Source organism: Oncorhynchus mykiss, chromosome 12 (assembly GCF_057628025.1).
Source record: "Oncorhynchus mykiss isolate SJ-2025 chromosome 12, ASM5762802v1, whole genome shotgun sequence".
Taxonomy (NCBI): domain Eukaryota; kingdom Metazoa; phylum Chordata; class Actinopteri; order Salmoniformes; family Salmonidae; genus Oncorhynchus; species Oncorhynchus mykiss.
In genome coordinates this window covers 85,305,642-85,324,990 of record NC_143033.1, presented here as the reverse complement: position 1 = coordinate 85,324,990, position 19,349 = coordinate 85,305,642, and the positions used below count along the sequence as shown (strand labels likewise).

General features: G+C 44.1%; 1 protein-coding gene across 1 annotated transcript; it reads left to right on the top strand.

Moving 5' to 3' along the window:
• The first annotated feature begins 357 nt into the window (after positions 1-357).
• Positions 358-14,832, top strand: LOC110538624 (progestin and adipoQ receptor family member 4). Its single transcript, XM_021625562.3, has 3 exons — positions 358-1,607; positions 8,520-8,738; positions 9,479-14,832. Exons 1-3 carry the CDS (start codon positions 1,334-1,336, stop codon positions 9,910-9,912), a joined length of 927 nt encoding a protein of 308 aa, XP_021481237.1. The 5' UTR covers positions 358-1,333; the 3' UTR covers positions 9,913-14,832.
• Positions 14,833-19,349: the final 4,517 nt, after the last annotated feature.

The following is a 19,349-nucleotide window of genomic DNA, read 5'->3' as shown; positions in this document are numbered from 1 at the left end:
TTCCTATTGGCTAATGAAGAGTGAACTTGGAGCGCAAGCTGCAAGGGCTGGTTGATTGACATGGCTCCCGCCACCCTGGCTGGCACTACAGTCAACCTTTCACCTTCTTATCCAATGTGCATTTTTGTGTATTTTAAAGTAAACTTTGCTGTTGTAGGTCTATATTTGTTAACTACGTGAAAGTAATTCGAAAAATGCATAGAAGAAGATGTAAGATTAAAGTACAAATAACTGTTTCTTCTTCATATTTCCTAAATTCTAGAGAGGATCACCTAATTATTGGTGCAGCCATTATTAAACATTATTCCAAAATAATACCAAACAGTGACTGGTGAGGTATGTATCCCTGTCTCCCTTGTGCTGTTTTCTCATAAAAACCCAGTGTCAGTCGCCCGCAATAATTCTCTTCAGTACCGCTCTATACCCACATTGGATTAGAGCGTCACTGTCCGGTACAGGGCATCAATCATCCGATGCGAGGGACTCGACGCCGGTGAATAAACGAGTCACATTTAACAAGAGTTTGGACGGAATCTTTATGGGAAATGGGGGTACCAATACGAGAGAAGATTTGGACACGAAAATCTGTATTTTTTGGTGTCGGGTTAACATATTCCTTATCCATATTTGTTTGAAATCTCCCGGTGCAAATCACAGCAGTAGCACGCTAACGCGTTCCATCGCACTACATCTGCAGTTGTTGGTCGGTGACAAACTAGCTACCGTTAGTTAGCTGTAACCAGAATATGGATATTTTTGTAAAGACAATAGAGATGATTGTGCTCGAGCGTTTAGCTGCTTTTACGTTATGACCTGTTAACGTTAGTCCTGTATTGGAAATCTGACCGCTAAACCCATTCCTCTGTAGTCAGTGGTATCAAGGTGACGGATGGAAGTAGCTAAGCTAAAGCCACTGGACTTGTGAACCGGTGTAGTTAAACTAACTATGGCTAATGCTATGTGCAGTGGAATGTCGTACGCTAGCTAGCGACACATTGAGTAACTAGCTAGCAGCTACCATGAATTATATTGTGTTAGCTAACCTCCGACAGATGTTGGGTGTTATGTCGGCATTCAAATGTAATATGTAATGTATACCACGGGCTTACACCATGTATGTGGTTGGCCTCGTCCTTGTCAACCCCTGTGGTTGACACATGTATCGGTTTTTAAAAGCAAACAGCGGGATAAAAACGCTGTCACCGGGTAGTGGTGCTGAAAAGAAAGAACATATTTTCTGTCGCTAGCTCGCTACAGTACTGTAGCTATGGGAGCTAGCTAGCTATATAGCTAGCAGCACATTATAGCTAGCTAACCCCCTCAGATTTTATCAATGGTGTCTAATAAATTTTTATTCGCAATAATTCTATTATATGTGTATATAGGTGTACAGTCATTATTTTACTTTTTTGGCGGCGTCGTTTTAACTATTTTGGTTGCTATGGCATTTTTAAATGGACCCAGACTATTAGACTGGGCGAATTCACCTCCTCATCTTCAATTCAACAAATACGTCCTGACTGGATACCGACCAATATCTTCTGTCCAAGACTGTATAAGAAGCCTTTTTTACATGCACAACGAACTGGGAAACATATACACACATGGTGAGTTTAAATATTTTGAGATGAAGATAACTTGCTGGCTGGCTAGCTAAATGTCTCTAGAAGTAAATGAGTGGGTTTGCTAGCTAGCAACAGAGCAGTGCAGACTTTGCTATGGAGCGATTTCAGTGCAAACAGAAACGATTTGAATTCAATATTTTTGTATTAAGATATTGAATTTGAATTCTATATTTTTCGATTTGTAATGCACAAATTGAGTAATTGAATTCATGAATTGCACTTGTAGTTCATGATTTGAAACTGAATTGAATGAATATTTCATTCCGTTTTCAAATTCAATTTCAATTGCATAAAATATTCAAATACAATATTTATATATTCAGTTTAAATATGGTATATATTGCTTTCATTGTCTGTGTATTAAGTTTACAAAATATAATTTCAAGATTAGCAAAGTTTCATATATTCAACTTCTCAGATGGATTCAGATTCACTTTTCAAATTCAGTTCTTTAAATTCAGATTCAAAACTAGAGACATCATCCTGGTACTTTGCTAGCAAGGAATGGTAAAAAAATAACAGATAGAATCACACGCTCCAGGGTTCACTCCAGGATATTTTAACAAGGTGGTGCAGCAGAATACAGCTGAGGGGAGGCCTGGAGCAGGGCAGTGACCCCCTTTGGATTTGTTTTATTTTTAACACGTGTAAGTGCCATTTCCTCCAATCTAGAGCAAAAAATACTCTATTAAATGCTAACAAAAAAATATGTTTTTTACATAGTGGTGCAGCCAGTCTACAAGGTGGCGCAGCACCGCACTTACATTGGGGAGAACCATGCGCTCTGTGTTATACAGGTTTCAGGTGTTTTCTAAAGCCAATGTGTCATGTTGAATTTATCTTCTTCCAATGAATTTGGCTCTAGCGTTTGAACTCTTTGGGCTACAAGCTATTATGACCCCTTTGCTGAAAGCTAAAACTTGGAACACGGATGTGGTTTCTGTGACCATGTTTATGTGATGAGAACCTTGCCTGAGATTTGAAGACGTGTTAGTTTGACATGTTAGACATATTAGTTTCAAGTCTCCGGCAAGGGTACTCATTATAATGTGACTGACTGGGTGAAGACTTTGTTAACCTGCTGAGCTAAAGGCTAGGCATTGGTTCTGTGACTTGGATGGGTCTCTTCGAGGAGGAGGTCAAAGGGGGGTGAAGTGTAACAGGTGGTTCATGGACCATGCTTGCATGATGACTACTCTGAGACCTGAAAAGTTGCATTGTCTGGCACACAGGAGACCTGGGTTAGAACCTAATCATATCTTCCGGTCTCAAGCAAGGTTGTTCATCACATGCATGGATCACCAAACCACCGCTGTTGTGCTCTCATTAAATGTGGTAAACAGATTCTTATGCTTTTGTTTGCCACAGAAAGTGTTGTTCTCCAGTAGGCCTGAGTTCAAACCCAGTCAGTTATATTGGTGCCGTGAGTATGAGGTCATAGGTGGGTGAAATGTAACCAAGATCCACAGTCTTTTAATGAGTAACCTTTATTTTTTTATTGAACCTTTAGTCAGTTAAGAACAAATTCAATTTTTTACAATACTGGGCCAATTGTGCACCGCCCTATGGGACTCCCAATCACGGCCAGAGGTGATTCAGCCTGGATTTGAACCAGGGATTGTAGTGGTGCCTCTTGTACTGAGATGCTGTGCCTTAGGCCCCTGCGCCACTCAGGAGCCCTTGCTGGAGACTTGAAGACTTGTTAGCTTCCTGAACTCATCCATATGCGATTTAGCTAAGTGGGCTAACACAGTCTATGACATGCTGGAGACCCGGTTTGAACCCAGTAGGTCACAAGTGCAAGATTAAATAAGGAGTGGAAAAGCTATCCTCAGAAGGGCTATGACAGGGCAATTCAACTATATTCTTATGGGGGCCAAATTGCATTTATTTTTGTCACACTCTATTGCGTGTCCTGTGTGCATCATAGCGGGGAACAGAAGGAACAACAATATTCAAGAGAGTCTTAGAGAGTCCCATTCAGGAATGGGGTCATAATAGCTTATAGCCAAAATGGTACACATATTAGAGCCAAATTAATCGGAAAAAAATTCAGTTCATGCCACATTGGCTTCAGAAACCTCCGGAACCCTGTTCAACCTGTAGAACGTTTGATTCAATCTGTTAACTTCTACCATTCCTTGCTGACAAAGTACCAGGATGTTGCCTCTGGTTTTGAATCTGAATTTAGAGAACTGAATTTGAAAATATATTTAATTAAATTGAAATTAAACATTAAAACTATTAATTCAATTCAGTTTTCAATCAATCAATACAAGTTATTTATTCAATTTGTGCATTACAAATTCAAAAAATGTTGAATTCAAATACATTTTCTGTTGGCACTGAAGTCGCTCCATACTGTGACCAGTGACAGCAGCCATGGGAAGTGTTAGCTGGCTAGCTAACTAGCAAGCAGCTTGCTATTGTAGTTAGTTGAATCACAGTAAGTTGCCAAAGACAAATCTCATCACCAGCTGATGACTAATATAATAAGCTTTATGTAAAGTTTTGGTTGCACTTGGTAGTACATTACAGCACAGAATAAACTGGTAATAACGTGGTAATTATGTCAGAGAGTATGGTAACAAGTTTGAGATCTTCACAATGAATTTGCCCACATACTCTTATAATTTCAGTATATGTGTTGGGTAGAGAAGGAGAAGGCTCTCTGTGTCTCTAAAAATCCTCTTAATTTTCAGATTGAAGTGACCAAGATTGCATATGAAACCATTGTCTCTAGCATAGGATTCTTGATGACCTCAAGTGAAGTCAACTTGCTACGGTATAAAGGATGCTTGTGTACCAATGGAGTGTTGAGTTTTAGTGTCAGCCAACTCCTTCCATTTTACTTACAGCACACCTGCCAACAGTCATTGAACCAGACAGGATTAGTGATCACCAGGGCAGGGGGGAATTTATTCCTGAAAGGAAGAGGAATCCTTTATTAAGACCAGGAATGATTGATTGATTGGCAGGCAGCTTAGCCTCTCCCTTACTATGCAATTTGTCATTCAGAGAAAGTAATTAAAAGAAAAAGGATGTTCAGAGAAAAAGGTTTGTCATTCAGAGAAAAAGGTTTGTCATTCAGAGAAAAAGGTTATTGCAATATTCTTGCAGCATAATAGCATTCAGAAAATAGGCTACATAAATACATAAGTATGACTCATTGGGTAAAAGCTTCTGCTAAATGGTATATATTTATATATAGTTGGTGAAGTCACACAGGTCCCATTTTTGGTAATATATGGCACCTGAAATCCAAATAAGATCACACAAATGGAGTCCACATGCTACATTTGCACAATAGGTTCAACAGCTTTTGGAGTACTTTTGGATAGAAACACGCAACTCCTGTCTAAAGAGTAGCAATCATACTTTGGACCGCTTAGGCTGTGTTTACACAGGCAATCCAATTATATTTTTTACACTAATTGTTTTTTTGGCTAATCAGATCAGCTCTGAAAAATATCTGATGTGATTGGTCAAAAGACCAATTAATGGAAACCCCCCAGAATTGGGTTGCCTGTGTAAATGCAGCCTTAGAGAGCCTGTCCAGTTGTACTGTTCAGTCGTGCTGAGGGAGGGTATGGAGGGAGGGGTGCAGAAGAGATCAAACTCAAAATAGATGTTAGACAGGAGGCTGGTGTGAGAAGCTATAGGAGGACGGGCTTATTGTAATGGCTAGAATGGAATAAATGGAACATTATCAAACATGGAAATCACATGTTTGACTCCATTCCATTTATACCATTCCAGCCAATACAATGAGCCTGTCCTCCTATAGCTACTCCCACCAGCCTCCTCTGATGTTGGATTGCATTGGCTGTATCACCTGGCCAGGACAAATGATTTTACAGTCGGAAAAGCAGAGTGAGCGAAAGATCGGGAAGAAGGCAGGATGTGGAGGAGAGTGATATGTGTGTATCAAATTTCAAGGACCTGATTTTGCTCTCCAAGCACATCCCAATAGCCTAAGTGAAGCAACCTACAACACATCTCTGTAGTTTAAGGGTAATTCCATGGTAACGGAATTACGCTGTGATTTTTCACAGGAAAGAACTGTAATCTTTGCATCTGCACTGTTTTCCAGTAAATGTTTTAATTGTATTTACTGTGCAGGGATCTCCCAAAGAACGTAAGAGAAAAAAAAAACAGTGCCTTCAGAAAGTATTCGTACCCCCGGACATACCTCTTTTTTTTTGTTACAGCCTAAATTCAAAATTGATTTAAAAATGTTTTATCTCATCCATCTACACACAATACCCCATAATGACAAAGTGAAAACACATTTTAAAGTTTTTGCAAATGTATTGAAAATTAAATGCAGAAATATCTCATTTAAATAAGTATTCACACCCATGAGTCAATACTTTGCAGAAGCACCTTTGGCGGTGATTACAGTTTTGAGTCATCTGGGGTATGTCTGTATCAGCTTTGCACATCTGAATTTGTTTTTTTTCTCAAGTTCTGCGAAGTTAGATGGGCAGTGGTGGTGAACAGCATTCCAACGCTGGAAAGCATTCCAGTGTTGCTTTGGCTGTATGTTTGAGGTCATTGTCCTGTTGGGACATAAATCTTCTCCCCAGTCTAAGGTCGTTTGCACTCTGAAGCAGGTTCTCATCAAGGATTTGCCTGTATTTGACTCCATTCATTGTTCCCTCTATCAGTCTCCCAATCCCTGCAGCTGAAAAGCATGTCCATAGTATCATGCTGCCAGCACCATGCTGCACAGTAGGGATGGTGTTAGACGGTTGATGTTCTGTGCCTGGTTTTCTCCAGACATAGCGCTTTGCATTCAGGCCAAATAGTCAAATTTGTCTCATCAGACGACAGAATATTTTGCCTGATGCTATCAGTCTTTCACCTGCATTTTTGCTAACTCCAGGCATGCTGTCGTGGCTTTTTCTCAGAAGTGGCATCTGTCTGGACACTTTCCCTTAAAGTGCTGTAGAGACTGTTGTCCTTCTGGCAGGTTTTCCCATCTCAGCCAAGGAACTCTGTAGTTCTGTCAGTGTTCATTGGGTTCTTGGTCACCTCCCTGACCAAGGTCCTTCTTGCCCGGTTGCTCCATTTGGTCAGAAGGCTAACTCTATGCAGAGTCTGGATAGTTCCATATTTTATTTATTTCCCAATGATGGAGATCACTGTGCTCTTGGAAACTTTGAACACTCTACAAGTTGTTTTATACCCTTCCCCAGATATATGTCTCATCACAATCTTGGAGATGTACTAATTTCTTGGACTTCATGGGATAGTTGCAGCTCTGACATATATAGACAGGTGTGTTCTTTTCAAAATGCCCCAAAAATTTAATTGGCAACAGGTGGACTTCAAGGAAGTTGTAGTGACATCTGAAGGATGATCCAAGGAAATTGGATGAACTGGAAGACAATTTGGAGTGTCAAAGCAAAAGAGTGTGAATACTTATGTAAATGAGATATTTCTGTATTTCATTTTAAATACAACATTTTTACTTTGTCGTTATAGGGTATTGTGTGCAGATGGGTGAGAAAATACATCTATTTAATCAATTTAGAATTCCCTCTGTAACAACAAAATGTGGAATAAGTGAAGGGGTATGGATACTTTCTAAAGGCACTTACACTCAGTGGCCAGTTTATTAGGTACATCCATCTAGTACCGGGTCAGTCCCCCCTCTTGCTTCCAGAACAGCCTGAATTCTTCAGTACATGGATTCTACAAGGTGTGGTTGGTGTTCAAACATGGCTCAATTGGTAGCAAGGGACTTGGAAAACATTCCCCACACCATTACACCACTGCCACCAGCCTGTACCGTTGACAGCAGGAAGGATGGAGCCATGGACTCATGCAGCTTAGGCCAAGTCCTGACTCTGCCATCAGCATGACATAACAGCAACCGTGATTAGTTGGACCAGGAAAAGTTTTTCCATTCCTCAGTTGTTCAGTGTTGGTGATCACGTTCCCATTGGAACCTCCTCTTCTTGTTTTTAGCTGATAGGAGTGGAACCCGGTGTGGTCGTCTGCTGCAATAGCCCATCCGTGTGCGTTCCGAGATGCCGTTGTACTGCTCCGTTATTTTCCTGTTTGTGGCCTGTCTGTTAGCTTGCACGATTCTTGCCATTCTCCTTTTGACCTCTCTCATCAACAAGCTGTTTTCGCCCACAGGGCTACGCTGGATGAATGCTTTTTGTTTGTCGCACCATTCTCAGTAAACCCTAGACACTGTCATGCGTAAAAATCCCAGGAGGCCGGCCATTTCTGAGATACTGGACAATCGTACCACGCTCAAAGTCACTTATGTCATCCTAGCGTTCAATCAAACAGTAACTGGATGCCTGTTTGCCTGCCATATGACTCACTGTCTGTAGGACCAAACCATTTAAAAAAACATTTTTTATTACTTAATTTGTTATCATATAAGGCCATTGTTTGCTCTAGATTGCAGGAAATTGCAGTTACAGGTGTTCATAAATCTTGGCTGTACTCTGCAGCACCTCCTTGTTAAAATATCCTGGGGAGAACCCTGGTGTGTAAGTTGGTCAAAGTAGTCATTGTACATACCGGTAGTTGTTTTTTGCTTGCCATACAGTCTCTGTGTAATTCTGTTACCGTGGGATTGCCCTGTAGTGCAGCAGTAATTGTTGCTGAAGCTAAACAAGAGCTTGTGGAAGGTGAAAAAAGGTGTCTATGCAGTAGCGCTATGCCGTATTGCTAATGTGATTGGAAATTCATAACACATTTGACATTTTCTGTCATTTCATTGGAATAGATTAACAGGTGAAAATAAACTATCCAGTACAGTAGTGCAAATTGCAAGCGTTTTGTATTGGTAAACCTGGTGCTAGTTGTCAGCAAGATTTAGGCCTATTTGACCGAACCCTGATCATCCCCTTCACCCCTTCCTGACAGGTATCCCTCTGCTCTGCTTCCTGTTCCTCATCCCGCTCAACTTCCCCTGGTCCCAGATCAGTGTGACATGGCTGGGTGTGGTCCACTTCCTGGCCTGCCTGTCCCCCCAGCTGGGCTCTGTGCTCTACCACCTCTTCATGAACCACGAGGGAGGAGAGCCTGTCTACCACACTCTTCTCACCCTCGACATGTGTGGCATCTGTATGATCAACACGCTGGGTAAGCAGAGGGGCTTCTGGGTAGCAACTAAAAGCTCTCTCTCATTCTTTCTTTCATTCTCTCTACCTTTTTATCTCCTTCTCTCCTTTCTTTCTCTTCCGGCCTTTTGTTTTCTGTGTACACTCTTTGGCGCACTCTTTTTGTGCAATCCATTTTTAATTTACATATATGCAAATCATCTTGAGTATCCAATAACCAGTGGGTCGTTCTAGCAATTTGGTGCCTTTCAAGATGTGTAACTTGGTAGGGGGGAAAAAGTTTGATTTCACACTTTGTCATAAAGAGCACATGTATAACCTAATAAAAATAAAAACATTTTCCCATCTCATAAATAATGACTATAGTAAGTACCTATTAAGTGCCAAATAAAGTATTATAATTATTATTATTATTATTATTATTATTAAACCTTTATTTTGACAGGCAAGTCATCTATATATACAGTACCAGTCAAAAATTTGGACACACGTACTCATTCCAGGGCTTTTCTTTTTACTATTTTCTACATTGTAGAATAATAGTGAAGACATCAAAACTATGAAATAACACATATGGAATCATGTAGGAACCAAAAAAGTGTTAAACAAATCAAAATATATTTTCTATTTGAGATTCTTCAAAGTAGCCACCCTTTGCCTTGATGGCAGCTTTGTGTGCATGATTCTCTGGGATGGGAATATTTGTTGTGGTGTAGTTCAATGACTAACTGCCTCTGACTTTGTGTGTTGTGTTTGCCTCAGGAGCGCTGCCCATCGTCTACAGCACCCTGCTGTGCTACCCATTCACCCGCACAGTGGCTCTGCTCGTCTACATCCTGCTGTCCAGCTACGCTATCTACTCGGCCATCACGGCGCGGAGTAGCGTGCGGCGCCTGCGCTCCTTTGCCTGGCAGGCCCTGTTCCGCTTCTCCTTCTTCCTGCTGCGCTGGGTGGGCGTGGGCGGCGGCAGCCCCACCTCGCTGCAACACTTCCTCACCATGGACGCGCTGGCTGTACTGGGCGGGATCATCAACATCTCGCGCATCCCAGAGCGCTTCCGCCCGGGCCTCTTTGACTACTGGTGCAACAGCCACCAGATCATGCACGTGCTGGTGGTGGGCTCCATCCTCTACCTGCACTGGGGTGTGCTGGATGACCTGCTCTGGATCAACAGCCACCACTGTCCCTCAGACTGAGCCCCACCCTGCCTGGAGGGGGACCAGCGGGGAACAGGGTTTAGGACCTCTGGGGGGGCTGTTTCAATAGGTAATGCTTGGGAAGGGAAGATGGGAGGTGTTCATGAAGACGTGCATGGAAGACCAGATAAAGTGTTTTACATAATAGGGATTGATGCAGGCTTTGACACATGTGCAAGAATGTTCATACTGTATCTGTGTCCACCTTGCCATTATACATGCGTTGCTATATATATTAGGGAATATTGGCTCACTGGTCAACACACACACACACACACACACACACACACACACACACACACACACACACACACACACACACACACACAGCAGAGGATCTGTGAAGATTACACACAAAGGAGATTAAGGATTTGATATCAGAAATACACATAGAAATGTCTACAAACAAAATCATGATATGCAAGTGAAGTTACACTTGAGCAATAGTTGATTTGCTGTTGACTTATCCTCATGTGTTAATTACCATTTCAACCTATGTCTTTTATCAAAGTGGATCCGTCAATGATGCATTCATTCTTTCTGAAGTATTTTTCAGATGTCATTCTATTGCAACCTATGCAGCACATAGCATATAAACTTCAGAACAAACACACACACCGTACACACTCACAGCGTAGCATGCATACATGCTAGTAATGCACAAAGCACTCCCAGACCCGTCACAGAGTCCTATGGAACTACTTGAGTTACTGTGTATTAGAGAGGATATTCTCCCTCTCATTATTTCTTCCATGTTTGTTTGTCTTTCTCCCTTCTCTCTGGCTTTGTCTGTCTCTCTGTGGTCAGGTATGGGTGAAGGGTATGGGTAACTGGGTATGGCTAACTGGGTATGGGTGAAGGGTATGGGTAACTGGGTATGGCTAACTGGGTATGGGTGAAGGGTATGGGTAACTGGGTGAAGGGTAACTGGGTGAAGGGTATGGGTAACTGGGTGAAGGGTATGGGTGAAGGGTAACTGGGTATGGGTGAAGGGAATGGGTAACTGGGTGAAGGGTAACTGGGTGAAGGGTATGGGTAACTGGGTGAAGGGTAACTGGGTATGGGTGAAGGGAATGGGTAACTGGGTGAAGGGTAACTGGGTGAAGGGTATGGGTAACTGGGTGAAGGGTAACTGGGTATGGGTAACTGGGTGAAGGGTATGGGTAACTGGGTATGGGTGAAAGGGTTCATTCCTTGGCTTGTGAGTGCTCATTTTGTTTGAAGTTTACCTCCCTTTTAGTGCAGTCCACATAGCCTAAATGCTAGACTGAACTTGGATGCTTTGTGCCATTGAAAATACAACCATTTTGAATAGGGAATCATGACAGATTATTTACGTTTACAATTGCTATTGTTGAGTTACATGAAGTTACTCTTTATTATTGGTTAACCAATGAATCTTGTGAGACAGTGCTTTTTATTTATTCATCAATATATATATTTAAAGTGACAATTCCTCACATTTAACTGAGGAATTTGATTTGGTTTTGAATCCGGATTATTAGAATTAGTTCATGACTATTAAGTTAAAAATATATATTTTGTTGTTGATTATTGTAATCATGTTTGGCACATACTGTAGTCAATGAAAAGGGCACATAACGTCTTAAATGAAGATGCCTAAAACAGACTGGATGTCTCTCTTTATAATACCTGAACAATAGTTACATGACTGCAAGATGGATCTTGTTGACTGAAAAGGGAAGTTCTGCCACCAAACAGATACCAAATGTTTATTACTCTACAGTATTAGAGAGAGAGTTTGTGATGAGGGTTTTTTAAATTAGAATGCACTATTATTATTTGACTACTAGAAACCAGTAGGTTCCCCTGGGAGGGTGGAAATGGCCGACAGCTAGGCTACTTTCTAGGCTTTTAACTGTCCGAGGCCAGATAATGATTTGGTATGAGGCACTGCATTCTATGCCAAAGCTGGACATTATTACTACATAACATAGCCCAGTTTGACTCTTTGCACTTTGTTACCCTTAGAGAGGTACAGTACTGTAGTACCAAGCTGACCTGTGCCGTATAGTATTTCATTAGACAACTGCAACCAAGCATGAATGAACCCCTAACCCTCTCACAATTTTCACAACCAGTAACCCTGAGCAAACTATTTCTGGTTACTCAGTTTTAAAGTCCAAATTGTTGCCACTAGTTTCTGCACTGGCATTTGTGTTTATGCTCTGAGGAACAGTACAATGTTTACTTTTTGGATTACTTTTGTGTTTTATAGATTTTGTTCAACGATTGACTGTATGTGGAAGGTTGAGACCAAGCGGTTTGTTTTATTCATCTGCTTTGTTCTGAGGGACCTTTAACCTAGTCGGCCCATGGACTAGTTAAGTTTGCATGTTTCTATGTAACATTGCACTTTTGTAACCTAGTGCACACACTCACACATACCCACACTAATAACCACTTCACTCACGAGTTGCCAAATGATGTGTCGAGGGCCTCCGTTGTAGCACATACTTTGCTCACATTGAGTCAAGGGTGAGGGAGAATGTCCCAGCCTCTCCCACACAGGCCTCAGACTGCAACCCGACCCTGACTAGTGTTAAACCGTTTCTCAGCCCCCGTATGAAACCACCCCTGTCATGGTGAGTACATTACAGCCATGGCCCCTTGTAACGTCATAAGCTGAAATTGTATTACAGCGCACTGAATGAAACTGATTATTAATGCATGTTAGTAGCTCTCAAACGGAAAGTCATTGTCTCATACGAGGACTTTAACTTAGTATTAGCCAAATGCTTGTGCATTGTAACATATGACACGTCATGTGTCAGTCACTCCAGCTAAGAGCTTTTACATGCTGTCAGGGCAGTGGACCATGAGTGTTAAGAGAGGAACATACTACATACAGTATATACTAATACAGGAATATGAGGGACTAGAACAGAGGCAATACAACTATATCAAATAAACTGCACTGTTTATTTATTTTCAAAAGGGCTTTGGATCAAAGTGAATACCAGTAATGAAACTTATTTAAAGTCCATGTAAATACATGTATGTATGTAGATTATATATACATACAGTGCAAACAGTATATAACGCTGATACTTTTTATACATGTAATTAAAGGAAAGAAAGCAGAACCTGGAATTCAATCTGTATGTCACCTCAGACAATGCTCTGTGTCCGAGGGAAAAGGGACCTGAGGGGTGGTACTACTGTGTATTTAATATCAACCACATCCAACCTATTTACTCAAATATGTGAACCCAGATAAAACGGATACTTTTCAGTTCTGTTGTAGAGATGGGTAACCGTGTGGGTTTTTGAGAGACCCAGGGTTTAAGAATGCTTTTGCTCGATTAAATATAACCTCATAAAAATAAAAGATGGGGAAGATTCAGGGGGGGGGGGGGGGGGGGCATGTATGAATACCTCTGATTACAACTGGATATCTATGCATTATCAGATACAAATACATTTACACTGTCTGAAGTGGATGTGTGTTCAAGTGGTGTTTCTCAACTGTCACAAAAACAAAAAGGGTCAGTTCTCTACTCAAAGGGACTCCACCACCCTGGGTTTTCCACTTCTCAGGGTGCTATAGCCGTAGCTGTTACGTTGAGGCCAGGGGGTTCCTCTCTGAAACATGGCTTTTAGAGCCACACACCACAGAGGCCACTGTGAGGGACTCCGGAACTGGGTAGGGGTCCGAGGGAAGGTAAGAGTCAGCAGTAGTAGTAGAAGTAGGGATTCTTGGGGTGGGATCTGATAAAACGAGATGAAATGTATTTAAAGAGCGGTTGAGAAAAGAGTAAGACTGTGGAAACGGGAAGATGGGAGGGGAGGGAAGAGTGGTGGGAGAAAGAACTGAAAACCATTTTCCAGAGATGGAACCAGGCCCACCAACAGTACCATTTTTCAGAGATGGAACCAGGCCAGCCAATGGTCATTGTTTTAGTCTGTATATTCTGCTATTCTATGATGATAATGATTACATGATATATGAAACACTAACAAAATGTAATGTTTGTTTTTTTTGTACACAGGTGCCAGCTAGCCTGTTTCTGACTATTTATAAAGGATTAACTGTCCACTATTGTTATACGATGATGATGATGATACTTATTATTATTGATACAATTACTCTGTGGAGGGTTGGTACTAATTATGATACTGTCTGTACTGATAATGAAATGCCCTTTTCCTCTTGACGAAGGGAGCTTTCTTGAGGGTCTGTCTGTTTCTCTGTTTGTCCTTGTCTTCGGTCTCTCTTGGTTTTTGTAAATGAATTGAATGGCTGTTTATTTGGCCCCATCTGGTGGACATTACTCTGTAACGTTGCAGTCTATTGCAGGCATCATATTGTATCGTATAAAGGCTCACCGCCAACCGTTCTGTGAGGAAGCCCAGTTCTGATATTTTCACTAATTGATCTTTTGACCAATCAACTCTGAAAAAGATCTGATGTGAAAAGACCTGATGTGATTAGTCAAAGGACCATTGGTGGAAAACAAATACCAGAGTTAGACAGGTTGTTTTTACACAGGCAATGTGACGGACTGACATACTTACTACTCAACAGTGTTAACATGCTAGGAGTGACCAAACCCTGCATGTTCAGAGTTGCACAAACCAGTTATGAATGTATATTATGGACCCTGTATGTTTGAATATATGAGCTGTTTTAAGATCTCACACTTCATGTGTGAAATCTGTGTTTTAATGTGTTTTGTCTGTCCTGCTCCATGTCTGGGTGCAAGTTGCATCCTACTGTGCCTCATCGACCCGCCTGTGTTCTTCTCACCAACGCTTCTGTTAATTTATGGCCATCTTGTATCTGTGTCTAGTTTCTCTACGTGTCCATCTGTAGTGTCTTGCATTATACAGACAGGCCCTCCCACTCCTCAGTCTCCAGCAACGATTGTGCAATAAACTGAAGTCTATATTTTTAAACCTGTCTCTGGCCTTCCATTCTGTCTTTTTGGTCTCTCCTGTTCTGTTCTCTTGCTTGTTTTAATGAAGATGTTTTCAGGGGGGTTGAGGGAGCAGGGTCTGGTTAAAGAATGCATACATGTGTCTTTAAACAGAGCCTAGCTGTACCATGGCATTCTCTGTTACGGTGAGTGAATGAGGACCCAAAAGCGAACTAACTTAAACAGAGCTTCTTTAATAACCAAACTGTGGTAGGCTCAGATAGACCGGCAGATTCCGACAGGACAGGACAAGGTTACAGCAAACATGATGATAGTCTGGCTCAGGCATGAAACACAACAAACAAGAATCCGACAAGGACAGGAACAGAAACAGAGAGAGATATAGGGACCTAATCAGAGGGAAAAAGGGAACAGGTGGGAAACGGGGTGAATGGGTAGTTAGAGGAGACAAGGAACAGCTGGGAGAAAGCGGGGGAGAAAAGGTAACTTAACAACGACCAGCAGAGGGAGACAGGGTGAAGGGAAAGGACAGAGACACAACATGACAATACATGACAGTACCCCCCCACTCACCGAGCGCCTCCTGGCGCACTCGAGGAGGAAACCTGGCGGCAACGGAGGAAATCCTCGATCAGCGCACGGTCCAGCACGTCCCGAGAGGGAACCCAACTCCTCTCCTCCGGACCGTACCCCTCCCAATCAACGAGGTACTGGTGACCACGGCCCCGAGGACGCATGTCCAAAATCCTGCGGACCTTGTAGATGGGTGCGCCCTCGACAAGGATGGGGGGGGGGGGAGACGAGCGGGGGCGCGAAGAACGGGCTTAATACAAGAGACATGGAAGACCGGGTGGACGCGACGAAGGTATCGGGGAAGAAGAAGTCGAACTGCGACAGGATTAATGACCCGAGAAATACGGAACGGACCAATGAACCGCGGGGTCAACTTGCGAGAAGCCGTTTTAAGGGGAAGGTTCTGAGTGGAGAGCCAAACTCTCTGACCGCGACAATATCTAGGACTCTTAGTTCTACGCTTATTAGCAGCCCTCACAGTCTGCGTCCTATAACGGCAAAGTGCAGACCTGACCCTCTTCCAGGTGCGCTCGCAACGTTGGACAAAAGCCTGAGCGGAGGGGACGCTGGACTCGGCGAACTGAGATGAGAACAGCGGAGGCTGGTACCCGAGGCTACTCTGAAAAGGAGATAGCCCGGTCGCAGACGAAGGAAGCGAGTTGTGGGCGTACTCTGCCCAGGGGAGCTGTTCTGACCAAGACGCAGGGTTGCGAAAAGAAAGACTACGTAAGATGCGACCAATAGTCTGATTGGCCCGTTCTGCTTGACCGTTAGACTGGGGGTGAAAGCCGGAAGAGAGACTGACGGAAGCCCCAATCAAACGGCAAAACTCCCTCCAAAATTGAGACGTGAATTGCGGACCTCTGTCCGAAACGACGTCTGACGGAAGGCCATGAATTCTGAAGACATTCTCGATGATGATTTGTGCCGTCTCTTTAGCAGAAGGAAGTTTAGCAAGGGGAATGAAATGAGCCGCCTTAGAGAACCTATCGACAACCGTAAGAATAACAGTCTTCCCCGCTGACGAAGGCAGTCCGGTGACAAAATCTAAGGCGATGTGAGACCACGGTCGAGAGGGAATGGGAAGCGGCCTGAGACGGCCGGCAGGAGGGGAGTTACCGGACTTAGTCTGCGCGCAGACCGAACAAGCAGCCACGAAACGACGCGTGTCATGCTCCCGGGTGGGCCACCAAAAACGCTGGCGAATGGAAGCAAGCGTACCCCGAACGCCAGGGTGGCCGGCTAACTTGGCAGAGTGAGCCCACTGAAGAACGGCCAGACGAGTAGGAACGGGAACGAAAAGAAGGTTCCTAGGACAAGCGCGCGGCGACGGAGTGTGAGTGAGCGCTTGCTTTACCTGCCTCTCAATTCCCCAGACAGTCAACCCGACAACACGCCCCTCAGGGAGAATCCCCTCGGGGTCAGTGGAGGCTACTGAAGAACTGAAGAGACGAGATAAAGCATCAGGCTTGGTGTTCTTAGAGCCCGGACGATAAGAAATCACGAACTCGAAACGAGCGAAAAACAGCGCCCAACGCGCCTGACGCGCATTAAGTCGTTTGGCAGAACGGATGTACTCAAGGTTCCTATGGTCAGTCCAAACGACAAAAGGAACGGTCGCCCCCTCCAACCACTGTCGCCATTCGCCTAGGGCTAACCGGATGGCGAGCAGTTCGCGGTTTCCCACATCATAGTTACGTTCCGACGGCGACAGGCGATGAGAAAAATACGCGCATGGGTGGACCTTGTCGTCAGAGAGGGAGCGCTGAGAAAGAATGGCTCCCACGCCCACCTCTGACGCGTCAACCTCGACAACGAACTGTCTAGAGACGTCAGGTGTAACAAGGATAGGAGCGGATGTAAAACGATTCTTGAGGAGATCAAAAGCTCCCTGGGCGGAAACGGACCACTTAAAGCACGTCTTGACAGAAGTAAGGGCTGTGAGAGGAGCTGCCACCTGACCGAAATTACGGATGAAACGACGATAGAAGTTCGCGAAGCCGAGAAAGCGCTGCAGCTCGACGCGTGACTTAGGGGCGGGCCAATCAATGACAGCTTGGACCTTAGCGGGATCCATCTTAATGCCTTCAGCGGAAATAACAGAACCGAGAAATGTGACGGAGGAGGCATGAAAAGAGCACTTCTCAGCCTTCACAAAAAGACAATTCTCTAAAAGGCGCTGGAGGACACGTCGAACGTGCTGAACATGAATCTGGAGTGACGGTGAAAAAATCAGGATGTCGTCAAGGTAAACGAAAACAAAGATGTTCAGCATGTCTCTCAGGACATCATTGACTAATGCCTGAAAGACAGCTGGAGCGTTAGCGAGGCCGAAAGGAAGAACCCGGTATTCAAAGTGCCCTAACGGAGTGTTAAACGCCGTCTTCCACTCGTCCCCCTCCCTGATGCGCACGAGATGGTAAGCGTTACGAAGGTCCAACTTAGTGAAAAACCTGGCTCCCTGCAGGATCTCGAAGGCTGAAGACATAAGAGGAAGCGGATAACGATTCTTCACTGTTATGTCATTCAGCCCTCGATAATCTATGCAGGGGCGCAGGGACCCGTCCTTCTTCTTAACAAAAAAGAACCCCGCTCCGGCGGGAGAGGAGGAGGGGACTATGGTACCGGCGGCAAGAGCTACAGACAAATAATCTTCGAGAGCCTTACGTTCGGGAGCCGACAGAGAGTATAGTCTACCCCGGGGGGGAGTGGTTCCCGGAAGGAGATCAATACTACAATCATACGACCGGTGTGGAGGAAGAGAGGTGGCCCTGGACCGACTGAACACCGTGCGCAGATCGTGATATTCCTCCGGCACCCCTGTCAAATCACCAGGCTCCTCCTGTGAAGAAGAGACAGAGGAAACAGGAGGGATAGCAGACATTAAACATTTCACATGACAAGAGACGTTCCAGGAGAGGATAGAATTACTAGACCAATTAATGGAAGGATTATGACAAACTAGCCAGGGATGGCCCAAAACAACAGGTGTAAAAGGTGAACGAAAAATTAAAAAAGAAATGGTTTCGCTATGATTACCAGAAACAGTGAGGGTTAAAGGTAGCGTCTCACGCTGAATCCTGGGGAGAGGACTACCATCCAGGGCGAACAAGGCCGTGGACTCCCTTAACTGTCTGAGAGGAATGTCATGTTCCCGAGCCCAGGTCTCGTCCATAAAACAGCCCTCCGCCCCAGAGTCTATTAAGGCACTGCAGGAAGCTGACGAACCAGTCCAGCGTAGATGGACCGACAAGGTAGTGCAGGATCTTGAAGGAGAGACAGGAGTAGTAGAGCTCACCAGTAGCCCTCCGCTTACTGATGAGCTCTGGCTTTTACTGGACATGAAGTGACAAAATGACCAGCAGAACCGCAATAGAGGCAGAGGCGGTTGGTGATTCTCCGTTCCCTCTCCTTAGTCGAGATGCGGATACCTCCCAGCTGCATAGGCTCAGCTCCCGAGCCGGCAGAGGAAGATGGTAGTGATGCGGAGAGGGGGGCAACGGAGAACGCGAGCTCCTTTCCACGAGCTCGGTGACGAAGATCAACCCGTCGCTCAATGCGAATAGCGAGTTCAATCAAGGAATCCACGCTGGAAGGAACCTCCCGGGAGAGAATCTCATCCTTTACCTCTGCGCGGAGACCCTCCAGAAAACGAGCGAGCAAAGCCGGCTCGTTCCAGCCACTGGAGGCAGCAAGAGTGCGAAACTCAATAGAGTAGTCTGTTATGGATCGATTGCCTTGACATAGGGAAGACAGGGCCCTGGAAGCCTCCTCCCCAAATACAGATCGATCAAAAACCCGTATCATCTCCTCCTTAAAGTCCTGATACTGGTTAGTACACTCAGCCCTTGCCTCCCAGATTGCCGTGCCCCACTCACGAGCCCGTCCAGTAAGGAGAGATATGACGTAGGCGACACGAGCAGTGCTCCTGGCGTAAGTGTTGGGCTGGAGAGAAAACACAAT

Bases quoted from the DNA above. Each gene is read 5' to 3' on its own strand.
- LOC110538624 (XM_021625562.3), top strand. From the start codon at position 1,334: ATGGTGTCTAATAAATTTTTATTCGCAATAATTCTATTATATGTGTAT. The intron at 1,608-8,519 runs GTGAGTTTAAAT...CCTTCCTGACAG, and splicing joins GGGAAACATATACACACATG to GTATCCCTCTGCTCTGCTTC. The intron at 8,739-9,478 runs GTAAGCAGAGGG...TGTTTGCCTCAG, and splicing joins CTGTATGATCAACACGCTGG to GAGCGCTGCCCATCGTCTAC.